The sequence below is a fragment of the Clupea harengus genome, chromosome 10, assembly GCF_900700415.2.
Source record: "Clupea harengus chromosome 10, Ch_v2.0.2, whole genome shotgun sequence".
NCBI classification, from domain to species: Eukaryota; Metazoa; Chordata; class Actinopteri; order Clupeiformes; family Clupeidae; genus Clupea; species Clupea harengus.
This window is the reverse complement of record NC_045161.1, coordinates 23,031,089-23,054,423: the sequence shown is the minus strand read 5'-3', so window position 1 is coordinate 23,054,423 and position 23,335 is coordinate 23,031,089. Positions and strand designations below refer to the sequence as shown.

Below are 23,335 nucleotides of genomic sequence, written 5' to 3'. Positions count from 1 at the left end.
CACCTGCATGAGTCAGTGATATTGATTGCAGAGCTTAACATCCTACTCGCTTTCTCACCGAGCCCAGGAACAACAGAAGAGAGGCCCTCCTCCTCCTCCTCTTCCTCCTCCGCCTCCTGTGGCTGAGGGGGTGAGAGGTTATGTATGTGCTGCAGGTGGAGACCCCTACAGCAGGTGCAGCAAAGCGACCACATTTTTCCCCCCGGGGCTAGAAACGATTGTGTGGTTGCTGAGTGGGCTGTTCTTATCAAAAGGCAGGTAAATAGAAACTCCCACTCGAAGCCATTACCACTGATTAGTTTGTGGCTCGACGTGGAGATTTGAAGGACGCTGTGCTGACACGAGACCAGCGCTAATCTTTTCCTGATAGCCGGCTGATGCACAAGGATCAAAAGAGCAATCACAGACCCACAGACTCACTTAGTGCCAGTGTTTGAACTAAACATGATATTGAATCACGGACCCACAGACACACTTACTGCCAGTGTTTGAACTAAACATGATATTGAATCACAGACCCACAGACAGACTCACTGCCAGTGTTTGAACTAAACATGATATTGAAGTTTCTCCACTGAAGAAACGGAGGTGAACCTGCATTGGAAGCTGCGAAACTATGAACCCACCACAAAAATGTCTTTTTATTATCGTTGTTTATTTTTTTTTTTACATCATGTATAATTAGCACAACACATTATAACCGACGTACACATTCTTCCACTTCGAAATATATCTCCATGGTATGGACCAACATAAAAAAAAAATGTATAAAATGTTTCCAATGAAGTGCTTTCAGTTATCAGTTTCGTCAGAGTGCTTCTGAACTTGAGTACCTCTTCTTCACAGATGCAGGGAAGTTTCAGTGAGACGGACTGACAAAGTAACTAACTAACAAACGTACAGTAACTGGCCGGCCGGCTGGCTGGGAGAGTGGGCCTGTGTTCCTGAGGCCTCCCCTTCTCTCTACTCCTGGCTGGAAATGTCAGGATGGGTATGGGACTCCCGGCTGGTTGTGGATCGATGGGAGCCGGCGGCGTCACGCGGCTAATCGCCCCGGCGCTGGTGAGGTCGCAGGGCCGAGCCGATCAGAGTCCCGCTGGGAACGCACATGGCTACACACATGGCTACACACCGCCACTGAGCCGCCCCCGGCTCACCTGAGGATCGCACGCCCTTACTCCACCCCCACCCCCACACCTCATCCCACTGCTGCTGCTCATGTTTGGGGGGGATGGGGAAGTTAAGCAGGTCGACAGATGGAAAAAAAACAACTCCCAAAGCAGCTGCTGTCCTCACGAGCATGTGCATGTATGCATGCCATAAAGAATGCGTAGTCACACATACACACCCTCTCTCTCTCTCTCACACACACACACACACACACACACACACATATATATATAAAAACACACACACACACATCAAAGCCTCTGAGGAAGTGACAGAATTACAGTTGCACAGTCAGAGGGCAGTCAGGGGCAATCTTGTGAGGCACTGGTTTCATGAGTCCGCCTCGTCCACGAGGCTTTCACTAGGGTCTGTGTGATCCCCGATCGATTTGCGGATGGCAGGAGACGCCCCCCTGCCCTGTCAATCAATCCCAACGATCTTTCTCACCCTCATCCAGCTCCCCTCTCAGCTAAAGAAGTAAGTGGACTCCTTCACGCAATCCAGATTGAAATCACCTAAACGAGAAAGAGAGAAGAGAGTCGTTCAGCCTCGAAAACAACAACAACAACAACAACCGGTGATACAGCACAGATGAAAAAAAGAACATATAACGTTTATAAACAACTCACAAAACCTCAATGTTATTTTGACCACAGCAGTTCTCTATTTGTCTTTGTACTGCAAGAGCTGCCTTCACTGTGCCAGTAAGTCATTTCATCTATAACTTCCCCTCATCCACACTCGCCTCGGCTCCATAAGCGGCTGGCCTTTCAGCTGAATCTCGGCCCAGTTCAATTACGTGGGCTTCCGCGCGAGAAACATGACACTGGAGACTGGCCTTGTCGCGCAGCTCCGCATACTCCACTGACAGCTCCATCAAACGGGATGGTGGGGAGACGATGGAGCAGGGAGAGTCAGTAGCCAGGGAAACATGCTCTCCTCACGTCAAGAGACTGTCATGTGGGCCCGTGGCTCGCCTCCATAAAGAAGGATACTGTACGGAACTACCTTATGGTATGAATGAGTGTGTGTGTGTGTGTGTGTGTGCGTGTGTGTGTCTGAAAGACAAGCTCTATGCAGAGCAGAGAGAATATGAGACGAGCGAGTGGATGGAGGAGTGCTGCTGCGCATATGAACACTGATGGAGCAGATAGAGTTCACATGAGATTCAGATGGAGAGGACAGGGTTTTCAGTGTCTGGCAACACTACTGTTAAAACCACAGTATAATTCGATGGACAAGAAACGGATGTGTCGGTTTTCTGTGTTGGTGTGTGTGTAAGTGCCTTATAGGTCAGTTGAAAGGTGTGGTTAGTAAAATCCCATCGCCACATTAGTGCCTGGATCGTCAGCCTGGATGTCTGTATTTGTGAGGATGTCATGATTTGCTAATGCAGCCACACTGTATGGAGTCTCCCACAGACATGTCCCTTCCTCTCCTCTCAGTCTCCATTGTGGCGATGGCTGTCAGACTGCAGAGACGGAGCCGATGGCCTTTGTCATGGTGTATCTGTGGCCAGGGATCTGCATGCTGACGGAGCCGATGGCCTTTGTCATGGTGTATCTGTGGCCAGGGATCTGTATGCTGGTGGAGCCGATGGTGTATCTGTGGCCAGGGATCTGTATGCTGACGGAGGCGATGGTGTATCTGTGGCCAGGGATCTGTATGCTGACGGAGGCGATGGTGTATCTGTGGCCAGGGATCGGTATGCTGGTGGAGTCTGCTGGGAATGCTGAGAGAGTGGGCTAGAGCCCTGGGTGCAGCAGGGCCACGGTCACAAACTTGTACACACACACACACACACACACACACAAAGACGCACACACACACCCACACACAAAGGCTTTCAAGCGACACACACACACGCACACACACACACACTTCTAGCAAGACACACACACACACACACTTACACACACATAGACTTCTAGCAAGACACACACACACACACCTTAAGCAAAAGGCAGTCTGAGAGACCATTTCATTAATGCAGAACACCCCCCCCCCCCCCCCCCCATCAGATGAGCAGGCTACGCTCTCAGATTCCCCTCGCCTGACACACACTCATGCACACACACACACACACACACACACACACACACACACACACACACACACACACACACACACACACACACACACACACACACACACACACACACACACACACACACACACACACACACACACACACACACACACACACACACACACACACACAGGCTCACTTCACTCCTACTGCACCCAAGTGTCCAGTAGGCCAGTGCAGAAGAAGAAGGGATTTCAGCTCTGAGCGGTGGAGAGATGGGAATGCTCTGATCTGTACAGCTGTAGAAGGCTGGACAGGTAGCCCTGCTTCATTAAACAGTGTCTCCACAGGTCTGAGGCCTCACAGGCAGGTGATTTAAGACACTTTAGTAAGATAACTTTAGACTTAGAAATTGAGACAACTATAAATGTGGACATAATTAACTATATTAATTAATAATAATTAAGGACCCCTCACGACTATGCCTTCCATTTCATCCCACCACACTGGCAGCCTGGACAGACAGATGTATAGTGGTGTAGTGTCCTTTGAGTCAGTGCACTAGACACATGTATAGTGGTGTAGTGTCAAACGCTGGCAGATGCATAAGAACCACAATCATGTTTACACTAATGACCTGTGAATCAACGCTGACGCAGAGAACAGCCCCGTCCCCATTCAACTACCCTCCGTGTCCCTCCAAACCCCCCCACTGATGCGAGGCCCCTCACCTGTCTGAGGCACCCTGCCCAGGAGCTGAGTCATCCTCCAGTACTCCATGAACTTCTTGTTCTTCCTCTCGGCCCTTCAAAACAAGCAAAGGAGAGAGGGACAGTTAGGAGACAGTCGGAGGGAGGGGTTTCAAATCTTTTTTTTTTTTTTTTATCATTTGAAAGAGAGAAGAGATAGTTAGGAAGACCGTTCGAGCCGTTTTTGAATCGTGTCCTGGTCTGAGTGCTTAGGCTGCTTTTAAAATCGTTTGAAAGTGAAAGGAAGAGCATTAGGAAGAGTGTTAGGAAGGGGTTAGGAAGAGCGTTAGGAGGAGTGTTAGGAAGAGCGTTAGGAAGAGTGTTAGTGTCAGTGTTTTTCAATCAGGCACAGGTCTGAGTGCTCAGGCTTTTTCTGCCCAGGTTAAGGGCAGAGGAGTGAGCTTTCATCCCCAGGCGCCTCCTCCCTGTGCCTCCTCTCCCGCCTAATGACTTCGGTGGAGCCCAGCGCAGGAGGGAGATGCTGGGCCCCTTAGGGGCCCAATTAAACCCTTGTTAGCTGCTTCCTGTACATAAATTCACCTGGAAGGACGTACAGACTGACAGGCTGCACACGTACATTCCTCAGAAAAAACGGCTAGCCTTTTAAAAAGTACTTACCCCTCCACAAGACCACCCTATTGCCAACACACAGTGCATACTATGTGTGCAATCTACATTCACTTCTATTCATTCTGAAGGTAATGCATTTACATCTATTCATTCTGAAGGTAATACATTTAGATCTATTCATTCTGAAGGCAATACATTCACGTCTATTCATTCGGAAGACAATTCTCTCCAAAGCGACCTACAATTTATCACTATGTGTGCTCCCTTTCAAATGAACACATGACCTTGGTCTTTTAGCACCTGGCTTTCACCAGCTACAGGAACATTCTTTGCTTGAAAAGTGCTTTCTTTTAGAAAATGACTGACTCATAGCCCACTCAGCGTTATCACATGCATATTTATAATAAAAAGCCAGTCGCACGCAGTCTGCTCAGCTCAGCTCAGCTCTCTAATAAAGCCTGAGCTGTTGTCTGGAGCCTGCGTGGCCTCTGGAAGCGTGGGGAGGCGGGGACTCACGGATGCTCAGAGCAGTACTTCTCCAGGAGGAACTTGGACAGGTCCTGCAGGATCGGCTGGCTGTGCAAGGCCACAAACTGCTCCCGGCACACCTGCCAACAGCAAGAGAAAAAAGGAAGAAAAAAAAGAAATGAGATCCCCAGGTTCATCCTCCTCCTTCTAACTTACAACTTAACCTGCACATCTCAGCCTACTGCTTCTCTGTCATATGCACCATTCCAACCCACACACACACACACACACGCAGCTCTGTGTGCTGCAGAATTAGGTGCGTCAAGGGAAGCCTCTCCAAAACAAAAGAACACCTTAGAGAAGGGGAGACGGAGTGATGAAGGGATGGAGAAGAAAGGAGCAGAAGAGCAGCTGCTGAGCCGCAGACATGATTTACGGTTGAAAGGAGGAGAGGAGAGTGTGAGTGACTGATAGAGCGATCACACACTGCTGCTCATTAGGGGGTTTGAGCGTGCCAGAGGAACAAGACCAGACTGTGGGGTTCAAATTGGACCTCTTGTCGTGAGGCCTCTGTGGTCCTGGTCCAGTTATTTATAGTCAGGCCCTGGCAGAGCCTTTGTGTTCAGTCGTCCATTTAATGCATAAAAGACAGATTCGATGCAGAGAGACTCTTCTAGAATATGCGATAATTACTTCAGAATTACAGAGACCTTTTTAAGGCCCTAAATAAAAAAAATGTGTCAAAGCTAACCTCACCCATGTTTTGTTTTTAAAAAAGACGTTATGAGTGGGATTTAGATGAGACTGAAGAACCCAGCCAGTGTTTGACTGACAGACCTGGGAGTAATGAATGACTTCCCCAGCACCAGATGACACCATGTCAGCTGGAGAGGCCTCTCTCTCTGTTATTTCAGGGAAATGCCAAAAATGCCAGAAGTTCATGACAGCTTCGTGACTGGCGACGGGGACTGCTAAGCAGAAACACTGTGTGAGGTTAACATGCAGACCGTCCTGAATGTTGCGGAATGTTCTAGCGTACCTGGTTCATAGTGCCGACGGTAACAGCGTGTGTCCAGAAGCAGTCGTGGACGGAGACGAAAGTGAGGCCCCGGCTGTAAAGGAAACAGACCACAGATGGATCAGACAATGTGTAAAATACTGAGCTTTTGCCTCCTGTCTGTTCTTCACTCCACAGTGACCGGTGTCATTGACCTCTATTCCCAAGGAGACTTAAGAATGTATGATGTATGGACTGGACTGGGCGACATTTGACCTGTTCTGTGTGCCTGTGCCCGTGCCCTCACCTGTAGCAGTACAGGGCCGTCAGCATCATGTGCGTGGAGTCCAGCGAGTGGATGAAGTTGGGAGGGAAGGCGTTCTTCTGCTTCACTGTGTCTGGTCTCCTGTGAAAGAGAAGAGCGGACGGGAGAGAAAAGAAGAGAAAGAGAAGACAAGATGAATGGAGAAGCGCGGAGAAACAAAACAATAAGAAAGAGGAGAGGAGAAGAGGCGAAAAGCAGGAAAAGAAGCATTAGACACATGAGGCCTAATTAAGGCCTGAGCCGACCCTGTCCCCCCCCCCCACTACCTGTCGAGCTGGCCCTCATGCATCACTGTAAGGCTGCGCTCGCGCTAAATGAATAACTGCACGCCAACAACACAGTGCTGCTCAAATTAGGGTGACTAATGTGGCCTTAAAGGTGAGGACATGCTTCACACTCATTGGATTACAATAGCCCTCGCTTCAAAGCAGAGGAACCAAAAATAAAGGCATCCCCTCGCTTTGTGGCATGTAAATTCTGAAGCAGCGTAATGATGCATTATATCCCATATTGATATATTTATGCATGTATGTACTTAAATATTTATTACGCCATACATAATCTGCAATACGAGTCCACATTAGGTCTTGCTACACGGCATCTAGGCCAAACAGCCCTTCCCTGAGTGGCTCGTCAGTGGGGTAGGATGCGGAGCAGGGTAACGGACCGGACACGTTGGGAAGCACACATTCAGCCATCATCTCTGTTCCCCAGTGTGCTGTGGAGGCATGCCTGAGCAGAGCAGTCAATCACTGGAGCGGGAGGTGAGGCGCTGCGCTGCTCTCCAGGGGATCGGACGCTAACGGGAGGTGAGGCGACGCGCTGCGCTGCTCTCCAGGGGCTCGGACGCTAACGGCTTTCAGCTTGACGTGCGAAATCAGCTCCGCCGTCTCTTATGAACCCCCTTGTGTCACCGTCAGAGGGGTTTCCCAAAAGACACAACTCTCCTGGTTAGAAGCCCCATCTAGGGGCTGACTGTAGATACCATCCCACGACAGGAACTACAGCTGACTGATAACAATCATGGCAATATTGTGCAAATCTTAATGAAGACGCTGTCATTCAATCGGGCAGCCTCACCAGTCCCTCCCCTATCGCGTGCTTGTTTGCTGTGGCACGCTGCGATGTTGCGTGTGCTTGGAGGACATCCGCACACATCTCATGCGACAGCGCGCCTACAGCTTTTGACAGGGGGGGGGGGGGGGGGGGGGGATAGGGATGAGAACGGAAGGGAGGGGAGTGTGTTAGGGTTGTGTTGGATGGGGAGGGGAGGGGTAGGGTGTTGGGGGAGGGATGCGATGGGGATGAGAGGGGAGGTTGTTGGGGGAGGGTGGGAAGTTGGATGAGAGTGGAGGGGAGGGTGTTAGGGTGGGGTGGGTATGGGATGGGGATGAGAGTGGAGGGGAGGGTGTTAGGGTGAGGTGGGGTGGGGTGGGAAGTTGGATGAGAGTGGAGGGGAGGGTGTTAGGGTGGGGTGGGGATGAGTGTGGAGGGGAGGGGAGGGTGTTAGGGTGGGGTGGGGATGAGTGTGGAGGGGAGGGGAGGGTGTTAGGGTGGGGTGGGGTGGGATGGGGATGAGAGTGGAGGCTGCCTCCCCGTTGCTTGGATGCGAGTCAGCCAGAGCAGGGGAAGGATGTCAAAGGGAAGCAGGCAGCTGTCACTCGAGCCCGGGGCTTTCAGACGGCTGGCTGGTGCGCTGCTGGAGTGGAGGCTTTCCCCCTGTCAGCACCACACCGCCCGCTAATGTGAGTCCTGTCTTAGCCATTCCAGTCATGGGTGGCGTCTATCTTTTTGGCCCTGACGGCCCCCCCGTATCGGTGTGAGAGACTGACTCTTGTCATAAGTGCTCTTTAAATCACTCCACACCAGACCAAATGGTACTGGCTAATGTTGGGGAGATACGACCAGGCGCCTAGTGCCGTTTGGGAATCCTGTAAGGAGAGGGAGAGAGAGAGAACGAGAGAACGAGAGAGTGTGAACGAACCAGTGAATAAATGACTAGTTCAGCTCAGAGGGAGGTGGGGGTGGAGGAGAGAGATTGTCTAGGGGACTTTGGAGTTTCTCTGCCTTGCAGCTCGATGGAGCTATTCTTGGGTTTGTTGGGAGGAGTAGGAGCCTTTTCTGCTGAGTGGCGGCGAGGCTGGTCTCTGCGGGGGCCACGGCGTCAGCTGCAGGTGGATGCCGGACAAGAACGCCGCCGCACCAACTCCCAAAACCAGGACAGAGATGAATGCTTTATTTTACCACAGAACGCCAGCCAGCGACAGCAACTCCATTTAAAAGAGTACTCCTTGAATAATTGAACACAATATTGTTCAAAGACAAAATCAGTTCATCTGCACAGCCAAAAAAAAAAAAACTAAACAGAAAATGCACATTTTCCACAAAAGTCAGTTATGTGATTCAGTGCAGCCGACACTGTTAGCAGCTTACTCAAGCAAATCTTCGAGTGCATATCTCATTTCTGCTCATCTCATCTGGTATTGCTGGGCTTGGCCTCACCAGTGTAAATGACACAGCAGATTCACCAGTGACATTTCAGCACAAATGCCAGCCTCCAGCTGAGGCGTCTGTGTGGCTTGCTCCTGGCCGCCGGTGATCAGTGTGCCGTAGCACGCCGCTGCCACCCCCATATCTTCTGCCGCCGCCACCACAACCACCACCGCCACCACATCCTCTCCCCACACTCCACGATCTACGGCACTGAGGGTCAAGGGTCACGAGACGCCTCCTACAATATGGGGGGGGGGGTCATTGATCTCTCAGATGACAAATAGCCACTAGACAACAGTGGCTTAGATCTAGACACAACTACCCAAGGCCATGAGAGGAAATCCAGCAGTTTACAATTATTAATACGGTAGGCGACTTGAAGAAGGTGAGTCACGTGACGTGGTGGTTCTGTGTGGTGGTGGTTAAAATGAGGTGTTTTTCCACTGCAGGAACTTGCAAGCCTGGCGGTTTTCCACTGTAGGATAAGTACCTACTCCATGTTAGGTACTTCTGTGCGGCCCTGAAACTGCTGGGTGGTGCTTGCAGAGATGGTTGACGCTTACCAGTTAAACACGACGTGAGTGTAAGACGACAACAACAACAATAACAAGTGCCATTTTGAAAACCAGCAAGATTTACCAAAGGTTACGCGGTGAGTACAGCTAAATAAATGATAGCTTACACAGTCAGCTTTTTGAGGTGACAGTCACTGAATGAACACATCAACTGAAATATGGGCTTCAATTAAGGATAGTGGTGCTGGTATATTCATTAATCAATATTTAACTGTCGACTCGACCTTGAGGTTATCCTGACATTATCTAGAAAATCTCCAGTTTAATGGTCTAATGTTGGTGCTGCCGCTGGAGAAATATATCATTATTTTATTGTGCCATAATAAAAATAAATTAAATATCAGGCTTCATTACTGCACCACAATGAAGTCAGAAAGGCTGAAAGGGCTGATAAGGGGGCCCTTCCTGTAAACACCTGGGGAGGGAACCGGGTTCCTGCAGTGGAACAGTGGAGCAGTGCCTATGGAAGAGAGAGGGGCCAAGGCCACTCGGAGATGAAGGCCTTCAGACTGCAGAGGGGATTGGGAGATACTGGGAGAGGCACTTACTGGCTGGCATCATGGTTGATCTGAAGACTCAGGAACTGGATGTTACTCTTCAGCTGTGGGAGAGAGGGAACACAAACACACACACACAAACAAATAAATAAATAAATCATCCGACAAAAGAATCTAAGGAAACATGGTCACGTCATGCGATGCGTGAACGGATTCAAAGTTTCTATTCAAATTTAGAGAAAAGGCTTTAGGTTGGCGGAGGCTTATTATAAAAGGACTAATTGGTGTTGAAACACATCAAATTAAACTTTGGTCAAGACCAGCAGAAACTCTTAAACATCTTAATCAGTAAAAAAAAAAAGAATCACAGCAAAACCAGGAGGGACCAACAACAACAACAAAAAAACACATCTCCTTTTCCTTTTTTCTATAGAGCTACAATAATCTATTTCTACGCTCCAAAGATTAATTTCTAGCACGAACTGGTTACAGGTTTGTGTCACCCTTTCAAATGAATTGACAGAAAAAAGAAAACAAAATCAATCCCATTGTCTTTCCTAATATTCCTTATTGACCTACAAGTGCTCCCCACTGATCAGATTCTCCCCGGCATAGACGACGTGTGACAGACATTTTAATGGGACAGGGGACTGTTTCTGATGTGTTGTGTTCACAGCTTTTCACACACAAAGGGTTTTTTGAGGGCGTCAGTAAATTGGAGGGTTCCTGAAGAGGCAAGGAGGCGAGGAGGAGGCGAGGAGGTGAGGGAGGGAGGGGGCGAGGTGAGGGAGGGAGGGGGCGAGGAGGTGAGGGAGGGAGGGGGCGAGGAGGCGAGGGAGGGAGGGGGCGAGGAGGTGAGGGGGCGAAGAGGTGAGGAGGCGAGGGAGGGAGGGGGTGAGGAGGTGAGGAGGTGAGGGAGGGGGCGAGGAGGTGAGGAGGCGAGGAGGTGAGAAGCAGGGGAGGGGTGGGTGGGTGATGCAGCCTGGGTGAATTGACTCAGTGGAGATGAGTGTGACCAGGGTGGAATAGGTGACTCTAGAGGAGCCATTACTCCTGTGTGACTGACTCGCAGACACATCCGACCTGTCAGACCCCTGGGCTCCTGAAGCCCATTACTGAGGAGATTAGTCCTCAGAGTCTCTCTCTTTCTCTCTCTCTCTCACACACACACACACACACACACACACACAACAAATCACACACACAAACACCTTAACACACATACATCTATACACAACAAATCACACACACACACAGTTACACACACAGTTACACACACACACACACACACACACACACACACACACACACACATCTATACACAACAAATCACAAACACACAGTTACACACACACACACACACACACATCTATACACAACAAATCACAAACAAACACACACACACTCAAACACACTAACCTGTAAACAACAATCTACACACATACACAAACCTGTACACGAACACACCACACTCACCAAAAACAGACACACACATTCACACAACTAGCCAAATCACATACACACACACACTCACCTAAAGAACATACACAAAGACACAGAAATAAAGCTCACAGAAAGGCACACTCACCCATAAGTAACTAGTGCATATGCACACCTGTCCACACACATTACACACACACACACACACACACTCACCTAAAGACCATTCACAAAGACAGAGAAATAAGCTCACGGAAAAGCACACTCACCCATAAGTAACTAGTGCATATGCACACCTGTCCACACACATTACACACACACACATACATACATACATACATACACCCCGGTGGAAGAATACCCAAGAGAGCTCAAGGTGAACGCATGAAAAACTGGGACTAAGCCGTGCATAAGAGCACTGGGAGGAGAACCACATCAGAGCATAAGAGCACTGGGAGGAAAACTACATCAGAGGGGAGGGAGGTGAGAGGGCCGGGGAGGTGGAGGCGGTGTATGACGGGCAAGGGTGGCGCGTGGAAAGCGCCTGAGTCCTGGCCCGTGTGTGTGACGGGCAAGGGTGGCGCGTGGAGAGAGCCTGAGTCCCGGCCCGTGTGTGTGACGGGCTAGGGTGGCGTAGGGTGGAGAGAGCTGGGGTTCTGGCCCGTGTGTGTGGAGCTAGGGTGGCCGCGTGGAGAGAGCCTGAGTCCCAGCCCGTGTGTGTGGAGCTAGGGTGGCCTAGGGTGGAGAGAGCCTGAGTCCTGGCCCGTGTGTGTGGAGCTAGGGTGGCCTAGGGTGGAGAGAGCTGGGGTTCTGGGGGTTCTGGCCCCTTATGACATGATTCTCATGACTATTCTCATTTGTAGTTCCACGTTGGTGGAACGAACTGCCTAGTACTACCAGAGCAGGGGCGTCCCTCTCTACCTTCAAGAAGCTTTTGAAGACCCAACTCTTCAGAGAGCACCTCCCTTCCTAACTGGCACCTGACTAGCGCTTAACTTGCACTTTAGCAGTTACATTCCTGCACTTCTTTTTCCTTTCTAGGTCGTTTTTCTAATTCTTATGTACTAGTACTATTTATTGTTACACCATGTTTAATTAATTTAATTTAGTCATTTAGCAGACGCTTTTATCCAAAGCGACTTACATATGTGCGACTTACAATGTATACACATTTTACATTTACACTGATGGCACACTGCACATCAGGAGCAATTAGGGGTTCAGAGTCTTGCTCAAGGACGCTTCGACAGGGAATCGAACTAGCAACCTTCTGATTACTAACCGACTTCTCTACCTCCTGTACCACTGTCGCCCATGTTTTTTATTGCTCTTAGCTTGACTGTTCTCTCCCTTGTACGTCGCTTTGGACAAAAGCGTCTGCTAAATGACTAAATGTAAATGATTCAATGCGGTCGCGTGGGCAGCCCGGGTCTGGGCCCGTGTGTGATGACTTGACAGAAATGCTGACCACAGGTGGCCATTAATCACAGTGATTGATGAATCTATTAGGCCCCATTAGGCACTGAACTATTTAGGCCAACGAGACGAGCCAGAGGACATGGGAGGTTGAGCCTTGAGGGAGGGTGGTGGGGGTCAAGGAGGATTTAACCTGTTAATAAGCCTGATTGTCTGCTCCCCCCTGCACAAGCAGGACATGCGCTAATACCCGAGGGGCAATGATTAACCACAGACACAGCTAGGGCTGATGTTGCAAAGTGACTTCATTGCCTGAACCTGTGCTATATTTCAGACCGATGGGCCTAAATTGTGCTGCTGCTTTTATAATACAATTGCATGATTTCGATCATTTGGTCATTCATTACATTTATTTCGACCTGGGTGATCTAGTGTAGTAGCCTGACGATGTCATACTCATAATTCTAGTCAGAATATGAGTTTGATACCACTCCATTGGGCTGTGATTATGGGGCGTGTTTCAACCGAACCAGGAGAAAAAATGCCTCTTCGCTCAATTGGTTACCTACAACCAATCAGAACAACGTAGTATGTGACCAGGGCCAGCTGATAAATTAAACTTTTACCGGATCCCGTAGGAAGGAAGGCAAAAACATCTTTTCGATTGACAAATGCCTTGATCGCGTTTCTCTGTTCCTCTTTCAAAATGAATGCTCTGTCAATGTCTAAATGGACTCGAATCTATACATTTCAGCTCTCCAGCGGCAGCCATGTTTGTTGAAAACGAATTCAACCCGTGTGTTGATTACGTTACTGTTGATCATCTGTCCATCATCGTATAAAGCCCGCCTTGACAATTTGATTGGTCCGGCAATTTCTGTCCGGAGATAATTTCTCCCCAACGGAGCGACACCGAACCGAACTTCCCGACTTCAAATGTTGTGGGCGGGGCTAAGTCCGGTCTGGTATCCAGGCTACTAGTGTAGAGCTGCGACTGGAATTCCGTCAGTTCTTAACAAGGTAGAGAATGACGTGAGGATACAGTGATGAAACTAGTGGACTTCATCCAATAACCCCACAGCATAAATCAGTGCGTTATGGCTGATGAAGCAAAGCTAGAATTCAAAAGCATTAGCATGGAGCTCCGATCAACCGTGTCAATGCATAACGTATGGCGCTAGTGCTACTGATGAGGTGGGCTTCATCCTCTTCCTGTTAGCGTCCTCCCACGGCAACATGGGAGAGACTGCTGGTACTCCCAAAAGAGAGCTGACTAACTGATACTGACTCCCCTCTGGGGGCAACTCCTCCCCTGTCTTCTCGCCAGTGTGGTACCCATGACTCCTCCTCATTGCCATCTTATCAGGGGTGACCTCTTCATGGATAGTGACGTCATCCCGTAATCTTATCATCACAGAGGAGTCAAAAGCGCCCGGGCAGTGTGCACTGATTGAGGCAAAGACAGCCATCTTTCAGTAGGAGAGCCAACCACCCTGGCATGGCGCCTAATGTATGCATCGCAAGCAGCCGTTATCTCGACGAGCGACAAGCGTGGCTTTGAACACAGGATCTGGCCTCCCTGGCGCTCGTCAGTGAACACATAACTTGACGTGTGCGCTGCCTCCCAGCCTCCGATATGACAGCTCAAGTCAGGACAGATGCACTCCTCATCTTCATGAAACCGTGAAACACAAACACACACAGAAACTGAGGAGTACCAGCCAAGTAAAGTCTTGGGGATGGGTTCCATCCTTCTGCTCTACCTACAGGGTGGCGCTTGGCTTAGTACCTAAATTTGACTTGACAAGGGGTAATAACATCAGCAGAGAAGCTTGTGGGGAGGGCTGCAAATTCTGTTCGGTATTCTGTTGGTAAACGGTGTGCACAGACAGACTACAGTCAGGCTGATGTATTCATCCATCCATCTATCTCCGTGTATGGCCTCAAATGAGGAAGCTGTCAGTCAATTGCCTCAGGTCACTCCTGAAGGTCAGAATGATTTATTGCAAAAAACACAAAACGGTCTTAAAATAGCAGCATAATAAAAGTCGGTTCCTGCCTGTATCTGCCATGAAGATTATTTCCACCCAAGGAACAGGCATTTAGGAAAGTGATCTGGGTCAATAAAGATGGCAAATGGCTCGATTAGATCCACTCCAACCGGCTTGGGACAGAACCATTTGAAATGAAGACGGAAAAAAAGCAAAGATAATGAATCCAAGTTAAACAACAAAACCAAATCAATTTACGAAATCATTCCATGCCATCAATTTCTTATCCTAAGCAATTTGAGAGCGACCCTCTTCCATCATGAAATGGCTGCTGTGTATAAGCCAGTGGCAAATTCAATCTCCTTTATTACAAGTCCTGGACGAAACTATTAATTTCCGTCCAGACTGCGAATGCTGTGTAGCGCCATGATGTAAAAGGTCTTCACAACTCAAACAGAAGCTTGGCTTGCAGCTATTTGAGTTGGACGGACGGGAGCATTACTCAAACACCGGCCCGGCAGTGCTCTGAGACTCGCTCTGGGCCCAGCGCTGCTCGGAACAAGCCTCTCAAGCAGCAGCCACTCTGGCAGAGCAGCGACTCGGTTATTGATTGCTCCTGTCTGGGCCTCCGGGGATTAGGTAAAAGACTGTGTAATTATGCAGAGCCCCCGGAGAGACCAGACCACCGCTGACCTTTTTGCCGCCCCGGGGCGTCCTTGAAACTCCAACGGCATTTATTATTTCATAATCCCGTCATATAAAAAGGATGGTTTGAACAGTGGGGACAGTCCTCTGCTTATTTTTTCGTTGTGCGGTTCCCAATACAACGCTGTGTGTGAACGTTTCGCCCACGGCAGCTCTGATGGGAGTGTTTTTGGAGTGCTGTTTTGACCTCAGCAGGAGGCTAGGGAGATGAGGTGAGAGCACTGAGTGTGTGAGTGAGTGTGTGTGTGTGTGTGTGTGTGTGTGTGTGATGGAGGGAGGACTATTAAGTGCTTGGCGGGGTGTTTCTGCTGGGACTGGTGTCCTCTGGGTGCCACCAGCTCAACTGCACTGGGTTTTGCTCGCAGTGGTGTTGGTCTCATCATATTTCCCTTTGCAAAAAGGACATCTTAAGTGTTTCGCGCTCGGAAAAACAAAAACAGCCGGCCCTTCAGATTTAACCTGATACACCTCCCACACTGAACAATGTAACCCAGCGAAAGTGACCCCGATCTGATTAGCTGCATACAATCACATTAGTCAGGCTTATTGATGTGCATCCCAGGGCCTGGTCTCGGGTGTAATTTCCTCCCGCAATCAGCCAGAGACAGGGCGACGCAGTCACTGATTAAACTGTTCTCCTTCGCTCTTCCTGCGCCTTTTGTTTACTTACAGTAGCGCGGCATAGCGACCGAGTGCTTCGTCTTCCTCTCCCACCCTCCGTCTTGTAATTAGTGTCCCATTTCCCATGATAGGGATGGAGGAAGTTTGGGGAATTGATGACAGGACAGGCAGGGAGATTGTATTAAAGGGCGGAGGTGACCTCAGTCTTGTCAAATAGCTCACCACTCCTGCTGCTACTGTCTGAAGTGGATTTTTGGAGCTTTCCCTCGGGGAGGGTACTTGAAGGTTACGTTCCGCCTTAAAACCAGAAAGCACTTTCACTTTCTCCTCGATGCTTCGCTGAGTGTCAGTCAAAGGAAGGATTTGCAGGAGGCGGAGGAAAAACAGTAAGGTCTTTCGTTCGAGACACTAACTCGATCCCGGACCAAAAAATTAAGGATTCATGTGCGGCTCAATGCAGCGCTGATCATATTTCTGGCTTTGTCTTTGCCGTTTTATTCACATTCAATCACGCCTTAGCAAAGCGCCTCTCATGCATATGCACGGGGCCTTTTCACTCACACACTCTCACTCTCACACACACACACACACACACACACACACAGACATCAGAGGCCAGCTGCCTGCCTCTCATCCCAGTCGCGCTCCCAGCACCTGCTGTTTAGCCGCGTCGGCTTGAGTGCCTTGCCACATTCTGATGCTATGCTAATCAGCCAGGGTGCAGGCCACAGTTACTGGCAGCCCACTTGAGCTGTGTACGCACGGGCACACACACACACACACACACACACACACACACACACACACACACACACACACACACAAAAACACACAAACACGCACGTGCAATCAGTCACATACACGTGCACGCGCAATCAGTCACATATACACACTTGGCAACATACACACACGCACACAAAATGCCATAGGCATCAATCTGTAGACAGAAAGGCCTTGCCAGCATGACGATGTAGTCGCTACAGAACAGAACCGCCGTCAGACCCCCCACTGCTGCATGTCTCAACGTCATTCTGAGATCAGCCGCGGCGTCGAGCATCCGGACCGCCACAAACGCTGTCGGGTCAGACGCGGCGAAGACGCCGTGCAGCAAACAGCAGCCATCACTCACACCACAACCACTACCATCGGCCGGCCGCTCAGACGCGAGTGTAAACAAGTCTCACGCATCGACAAAGAAATAAATAAGACTCTATTTATACCACCCTGCTCAGGTATAAATATAGAGCGGCCGGGCGGGCGGGCGGGCGAGTGAGCCGGCTATTATCCAGGCACGACGGCAGCAGTACATCAAAGGGGTGCAGAAATGAAACGGCGCTATCGGGCCGGGATCTGATGATCTGATGGCGGCAGAGATGGAGGGCCGTGATGTGCGGACGTGCTGTCTGGGGGCCCCGCCGCTGATTAATACGGAGCCTGACGGCTGGCGCATTAATCTTCCTGCCCTGACATTTTCAGGAGAGAACGCAGACACCCCCAGCCCCCCCTGCAAATCTCCCATCACCACTTACACACACACAGACACACACACAGACACACACACACACACACCCTCTCAACCCCCGTCAACACACATGTCAACACCCCCCGGGCCTGGCAGGGGGGCTCCTCTCGAGATGTGAAGAGGGGTAAAAATAGAAGCTGAGGGGGCTGAGGTGTCTCGACTCCCCAGATGGAGAGGTGTTCTCCAGGCCACGCCTGAGCCCTTGAGCCCAGGGGTCGCCTGCCCGCGGCTCAGAAACGGCGACAATTTATGGTGGATTGCGAGAGCGCTGATGAGCGGAGTTGACTCACTGGTAGAAACCGTGTGTGTGTGTGTGTTTGTAGGGGTTGTGTGAATAAAGCACATCCCACCCCTCCCCTCTGCTGCTCACTCCCCCTAGAGGCAAACAAGGCCCATCTGATGACAAGCAGCCTGTTCAGAGATACACCGATCCATTCCCCGCCAAGAGTTTGCACTCCGCTCTTCGTTACCGGAGCAGGGACATGCCAAGGGCCATCAAACTAGGCCTGGGAATTTTCTCGGGAAGCATCCAAAATACACCTGAATGCAGACTGCCAAACCCCATGAACACACAAACTCACACACACACACACACACACACACACACACACGCGACCGTAGGCAGCCAACACACACACACACATTTTCTCTAACCTGTGTGCTCACAATCCTGCTCATGCATTCTGCTGGCCTGGCATTTGCTGGTGACCGCCTGGCGGCTCCCGCGTCTGCGGAGCGCAGTGAGGAGCGCTGGCTGGCTGCGGTGGCTGAAGCGGTGGCGGTGGGGCCAAGGGCCCATGATTAAAAGCGATTAAAGTGGTGAAGAATTCATGAGGAGACGTGGCTCTCTGATTTATGAGGGCCTTCATCAGAAATTCCATAAAAGTCCAATAAAAGGTAATGACCCAAAATCACTGGGCCGCATGCAGATAGTCCGGCCGTGCGCACACATACACGCACAGGACAGCCTATAGACTGGGCAGGTTATAGAAATGTGCCACACTTCAAATAAAGCTCAGCACATGTAGCAACAGCCCCTGCACACTAAATACACATTGATGATTTCACATGATTGATCGTCTAGAACATAACCATAAAGATATATAGATTATCCATTTTTTTGGCTAGTTCTCTTTTACAACAAATCCAATCCCCATTAAAACTCACTCTAGTGGCTATTGAGATTGTAATGGGATGCAGTTTTTTTTCTCATTATCGCATCTTTGAAAGACTATGATTGGCGATCAGGAGGAATAATAAGCTTGGCGGTGTCGAGGGGGCTTTAATAATCAGCTCAAACCAGTAGATGCCCCCTACGGCCGACTTTAATTGAATTCCAGATTGACCAGCACTGCAGGATGAGACTTATTGAAAAGTGTCCCGCTGATCCAAAAGTTTGTGGCAGAGACTCCAGGCATCCAACACACACACACACACACACAATCATAAAACATCACACACACACTCACAAAACCCCTGACGCAGACCTGTTCCCACTAGCCATCCAGGCTAATCACTGAGCAGGTTTGAGATACGGGTCAGAAAGCCCTGTGACAATGTAAGAACGGCATCAGCAACAGTAAGACGCCAACCAGATGTATTAACAAAAACACCCGTTAGAAAACTAGCTACCTCTTATCAGTCCCGATTGTGCTGTTGTTGGTGTATCTTTAACATCAACATCAACAAGTCCTTTATCAAGATAAACTCAACCAGTGTGTGTGTGTGTGTGTGTGTTGTGTGTGCGCGTGCGTGTTAGGAAGTGTTCGTGGAGGGTAGGTATAAAAGCCTCTGATCCAATCCATCCGAATGCTATGTTCTGACCTACAAGCCCACAGCTCTTAGATCCTCCATCTCCTGTTGTCCTTGTCACATCACCCTGGCGATGATCGTGATCGAAACTAAATGGAGCGGAGCGAAGTTGAGGAGACACTCAGACCAGACGACCGCCGTTGCAGCATCTGCGTCAGCACGGTGTTGGTGGAGCCCAGAGCAGAGCAGAGCAGAGCAGAGCAGAGCAGAGCGGAGCGGCGGTCCTGCCATTAGGGAGCCATTAAGCATTACTCACAGAGGACGAGCCACCAGGACCTGGGGGGCGGCGGGGGAGGGGCTGTGAAAAGGCCTGTGGAATGACATGGGACCCCGGGGGGGAGTGGAGGAGAGAGGAGTGGAGAAGGGAGGAGAGGAAGGAAAGGAGAGGAGGTAGGAGAGGAGAAGTATGGGGAAGGAGAGGAGAGGAGAAGGGGAAGGAGAGGAGTAGGGGAAGGAAGGGAGAGGAGAGGAGAGAGGAGAGATAGGAGAGGAGAGGAGAGGAGAAGGGAGGAGATAGGAGAGGAGAGGAGAGGATAGGAGTGGAGAGGAAAAGGGAGGAGATAGGAGAGGAGAGGAGTAGGGGAAGGAGAGGAGAGGAGTAGGGGGAAGGAGAGGAGAGGAGAAGGAGAGAGGAGAGGATAGGAGAGGAGAGGATTCAGGATTCAGAGCCAGTTCCTGAGCATCCAATGATATCCGTCTGCCATATCCTTAATTTATATGAACAGTATGCTCTATTGCATACTCACACTCAAACACACAAACTAACACACACACACACACTCACACCTTAGTTAGAGCAGGACTCAGCCAAGTGCAGCAAAATCTTGATATTTGATTTGCAATGGAAATCTGGTCCTTTGTTCACAAGCCCGGTCAAACAAGGGGCAGCGAACCACTTCACACATGAGCTCACACTTGAATTATCTCACACACACATACACACACAAACACACACACACACACACACACACACACACACACACAAGTATATTTAATCACACACAGAGATACATGGGCACACACACACACTCCAAGTCTGTCTATTCCAAAACACATCAGCACCCCACACATGTGTAACTCCACACGCGTGTAACTCCACACGCGTGTAACTCCACACGCGTGTAACCCCACACGCGTGTAACTCCTGGTTTTAAGGCCAAAATGGCTGGAACGGAAGCAAAAGATCATACTTCAGAGAGAGAGGTCAAGGTGTGATCAAAGGCACTACGTGGGCAGAGTCAGGCTGAAGTTCATTAGTGGAAGGTTTGGGTAAAGCCGACCAATAGTACTGTCGAGCAATCCAATTAAACTGAAAGAATCAGATGTGATTACCATTCTGGACAGTGTCAGCCAGGATCGCCTTTACAAGGAATGAACTGCAGTGCTTCTGCTGTTGTCCAAAACAATTACATTCATTAACACGTAATTGTAGCTTGTCAGACCTGTGTTAAAATACTCTAGAATTTGAACACCTGGACCACCCTGAATCTCTTTCTGCATTCTGTTGCAGTCTTTTGAGCTTCTGTGGGATATGCGCTAGTGTGGCACGGAATTGCTTCCTTATGCTTCCGTCTAATTAGACTACAAATGTGAACTGAAATAACAAGAAATATCATTATTGTGTATTTACATCGTGCATGATATTTACTGCTGACTGAGCATTACATTTAATTCGGACAAATTAGGCCAACTCTTTCCAAGACGCTCAAGTCTTTCAAGGGGTTTAACCTTTGAAAAAGTTTGAAAAGCCTGCCAGAATATGTGTTAGCTTCGAGGATATCTGAGATAGATTCATTTCTATAACCCATTTCTATAACCCATAACCCAGGCTTGCTCCTGCTTCTTAGCTAATGCAGAAATATGTATGCACACGGCGGCCCGCTTCCAATAAAAGGAACGTGATATTGTTTTCCAGATAGTTCAGTCAGACTTGGACAGCGATGCTTGTGATTGGCGCATGCAAATGTTCCCTGTCAGAGAAGAATGAACACCTACATCCAAAATGCGAAATGTTGAATTTATCGACAGAGTTTTCAGACAACCCGCCCAGGTGGAAAAGGCAGTTTCCCCCAGCTGTTTTCGCCATCAGACCAGGGCCCCTGCTGCCTTAACCAACCCCCCCCTTTCAGAACTGTTGGATGTGGAGCTCCACCCAGACAGGTGCTGGGCGCTGGATGGGGGGGTGGGGGTGGTGGGGTGGGCAGACACAGATACAGACACAGACACACTATCAGCTGCTCTCTGCAGGAGTGGGGAGAGCAGCAGTCCCTCTCTCTCTCTCTCCACCCAGCCATCCCACCAGGCCTCCACCAGAGCACCACCGCTGTGCTCTCTGCACCCGTCTAATGCCTTCTGACAGCCAACCAGAGGGGGGAGGGGTGGTGGGGTGAGCTGGCTGACTGTGTGTGTGTGTGTGTGTGTGCATGCGTGTGTGTGTGTGTGTGTGTGTGTGTGTGTGTGTGTGTGTGTGTGTGTGTGCATTCGTGGGTGTGTGTGTGTTTATATATGTGTGTGTGTGTGTGTGTGTGTGTGTGTGTGTGTGTCTGTTTATATATGTGTGGAGAGAAGGAGAGTGAGCCCTTCCTGTAGCTGCCAAGTGCCATTCTTTTGCTCCCATAGGCAAAGGAGGACCTTTCCTAAAAGGCTGGGGAGGCTCTTTTCATTTAGGTCAAGAGGAAGAGGTAGTAGTGTGAGAGCGAGTGTGATTGTGAGCGCGTGTGTGAGTGTGCGTGGGTGTTAGGAGTCACACAGGGGGCAAAGTGGCAGCTTTCTGGCTCCTTCACCCAAAGCCGCCGCCGCCGCCACCGCCGCCACCGCGTAGCTCTTCAGTGCCCGCCGACAGCGACAGGAGAGGGCTGTGGTCTGGGAGTCGGATCAGAGGGGGAAACCGCAAACCTCAACCGCCTCCGTCACCATGCTGATGACTTCACCGGAAAGCTACATTGCCACAGACTATTATTAGACACGCTGTTGTGTTGAGGCTTGGAGTGGAGTGAGAGTACTTACATTACCAATAACAACCCTGGACAGCCTTCACAGCAAATACAGCAAATACTGACCATAGACCTAGAAATCTGGTATGATTCATGTTATGATTCATGTCTGATTCTGATTCATCGCGGAGTGGCGCTCAGGCATTCAGCATGATGGTCATTACTGGTGATGTGCATATGAACCGTTTTTGATGTTTGAATATTGGACAGTGTCCCTGAACGGTTATTCCGTTTATTCGCAGGTCTTTTTCAATGTTATGAAATCATTTTACCATGTTTCCATACTGTCAGTACACTTTTCTTTTTTTTTTACACTGTAGCAGTCAAATACCCAGCCACAAAAGATATCAAAAAGATCACGAGTCACTTTAGAGACTTATTTTAACACGGGTTTCCCCCCCAAAAAACAGCTGACCGAATGAATGCATCAGCCAGCACCTAAAATGTCAAACATTCATTTTCTGAGCAAATTAACTTATTGACAGTCTCTAGCCTTAGATAAGAACAGAAAACTAGGCTTTCGTTTCTTATTATTATGACATCAGACAGCACATCTCTTCGCTATTACCATACTGGGGATCTGTTAATATGTGGCTAAACTGCTACCTAGCTACTATCACTAGGTAACTAGCCTACTGTTTCCCCATAGAATTCCAGAATAGGAGACGTTCCCAAAGATTACAGAGCAGTGTGCAGAGCTCCAGAATCTTTTGACGGTAACTTATTGTAGGCGCACAGAATCATTGCTGTAGACAGATATTATTTAATATACATCTGATCGTGAAAATAAGACCACATGATGAAAAACCACCCCAACCACAATAAAAACCACCAGCTAACACTGGCCTATAGCTTTTACTGTCTATGGTCGATAGTGACCACTCCTCACTCCACTAATAAATACCAAAATTGTTGTGAGTGTGCAAACCATCTCCACAAATGAAATGGTATGAACGTGTTCT

The 23,335-nt window shown here is 49.4% G+C and overlaps 1 protein-coding gene across 2 annotated transcripts in view; it reads right to left on the bottom strand.

The window, feature by feature from the left end:
• Nucleotides 1-638: 638 nt before the first annotated feature.
• Nucleotides 639-23,335, bottom strand: part of polrmt (polymerase (RNA) mitochondrial (DNA directed)) — a 47,850-nt gene continuing 25,153 nt past the window's right edge. For both annotated transcript variants that reach the window (XM_031574435.1, XM_031574436.2), the window contains 6 exons: nt 9,925-9,977; nt 6,291-6,389; nt 6,026-6,098; nt 5,035-5,126; nt 3,931-4,004; nt 639-1,685 (listed from right to left, as the gene is read on the bottom strand). In XM_031574435.1, coding sequence (XP_031430295.1) covers nt 1,636-1,685; nt 3,931-4,004; nt 5,035-5,126; nt 6,026-6,098; nt 6,291-6,389; nt 9,925-9,977 — 441 coding nt within the window. In that variant the 3' untranslated portion in view covers nt 639-1,635. The remainder of the gene's footprint in view (nt 1,686-3,930; nt 4,005-5,034; nt 5,127-6,025; nt 6,099-6,290; nt 6,390-9,924; nt 9,978-23,335) is intronic.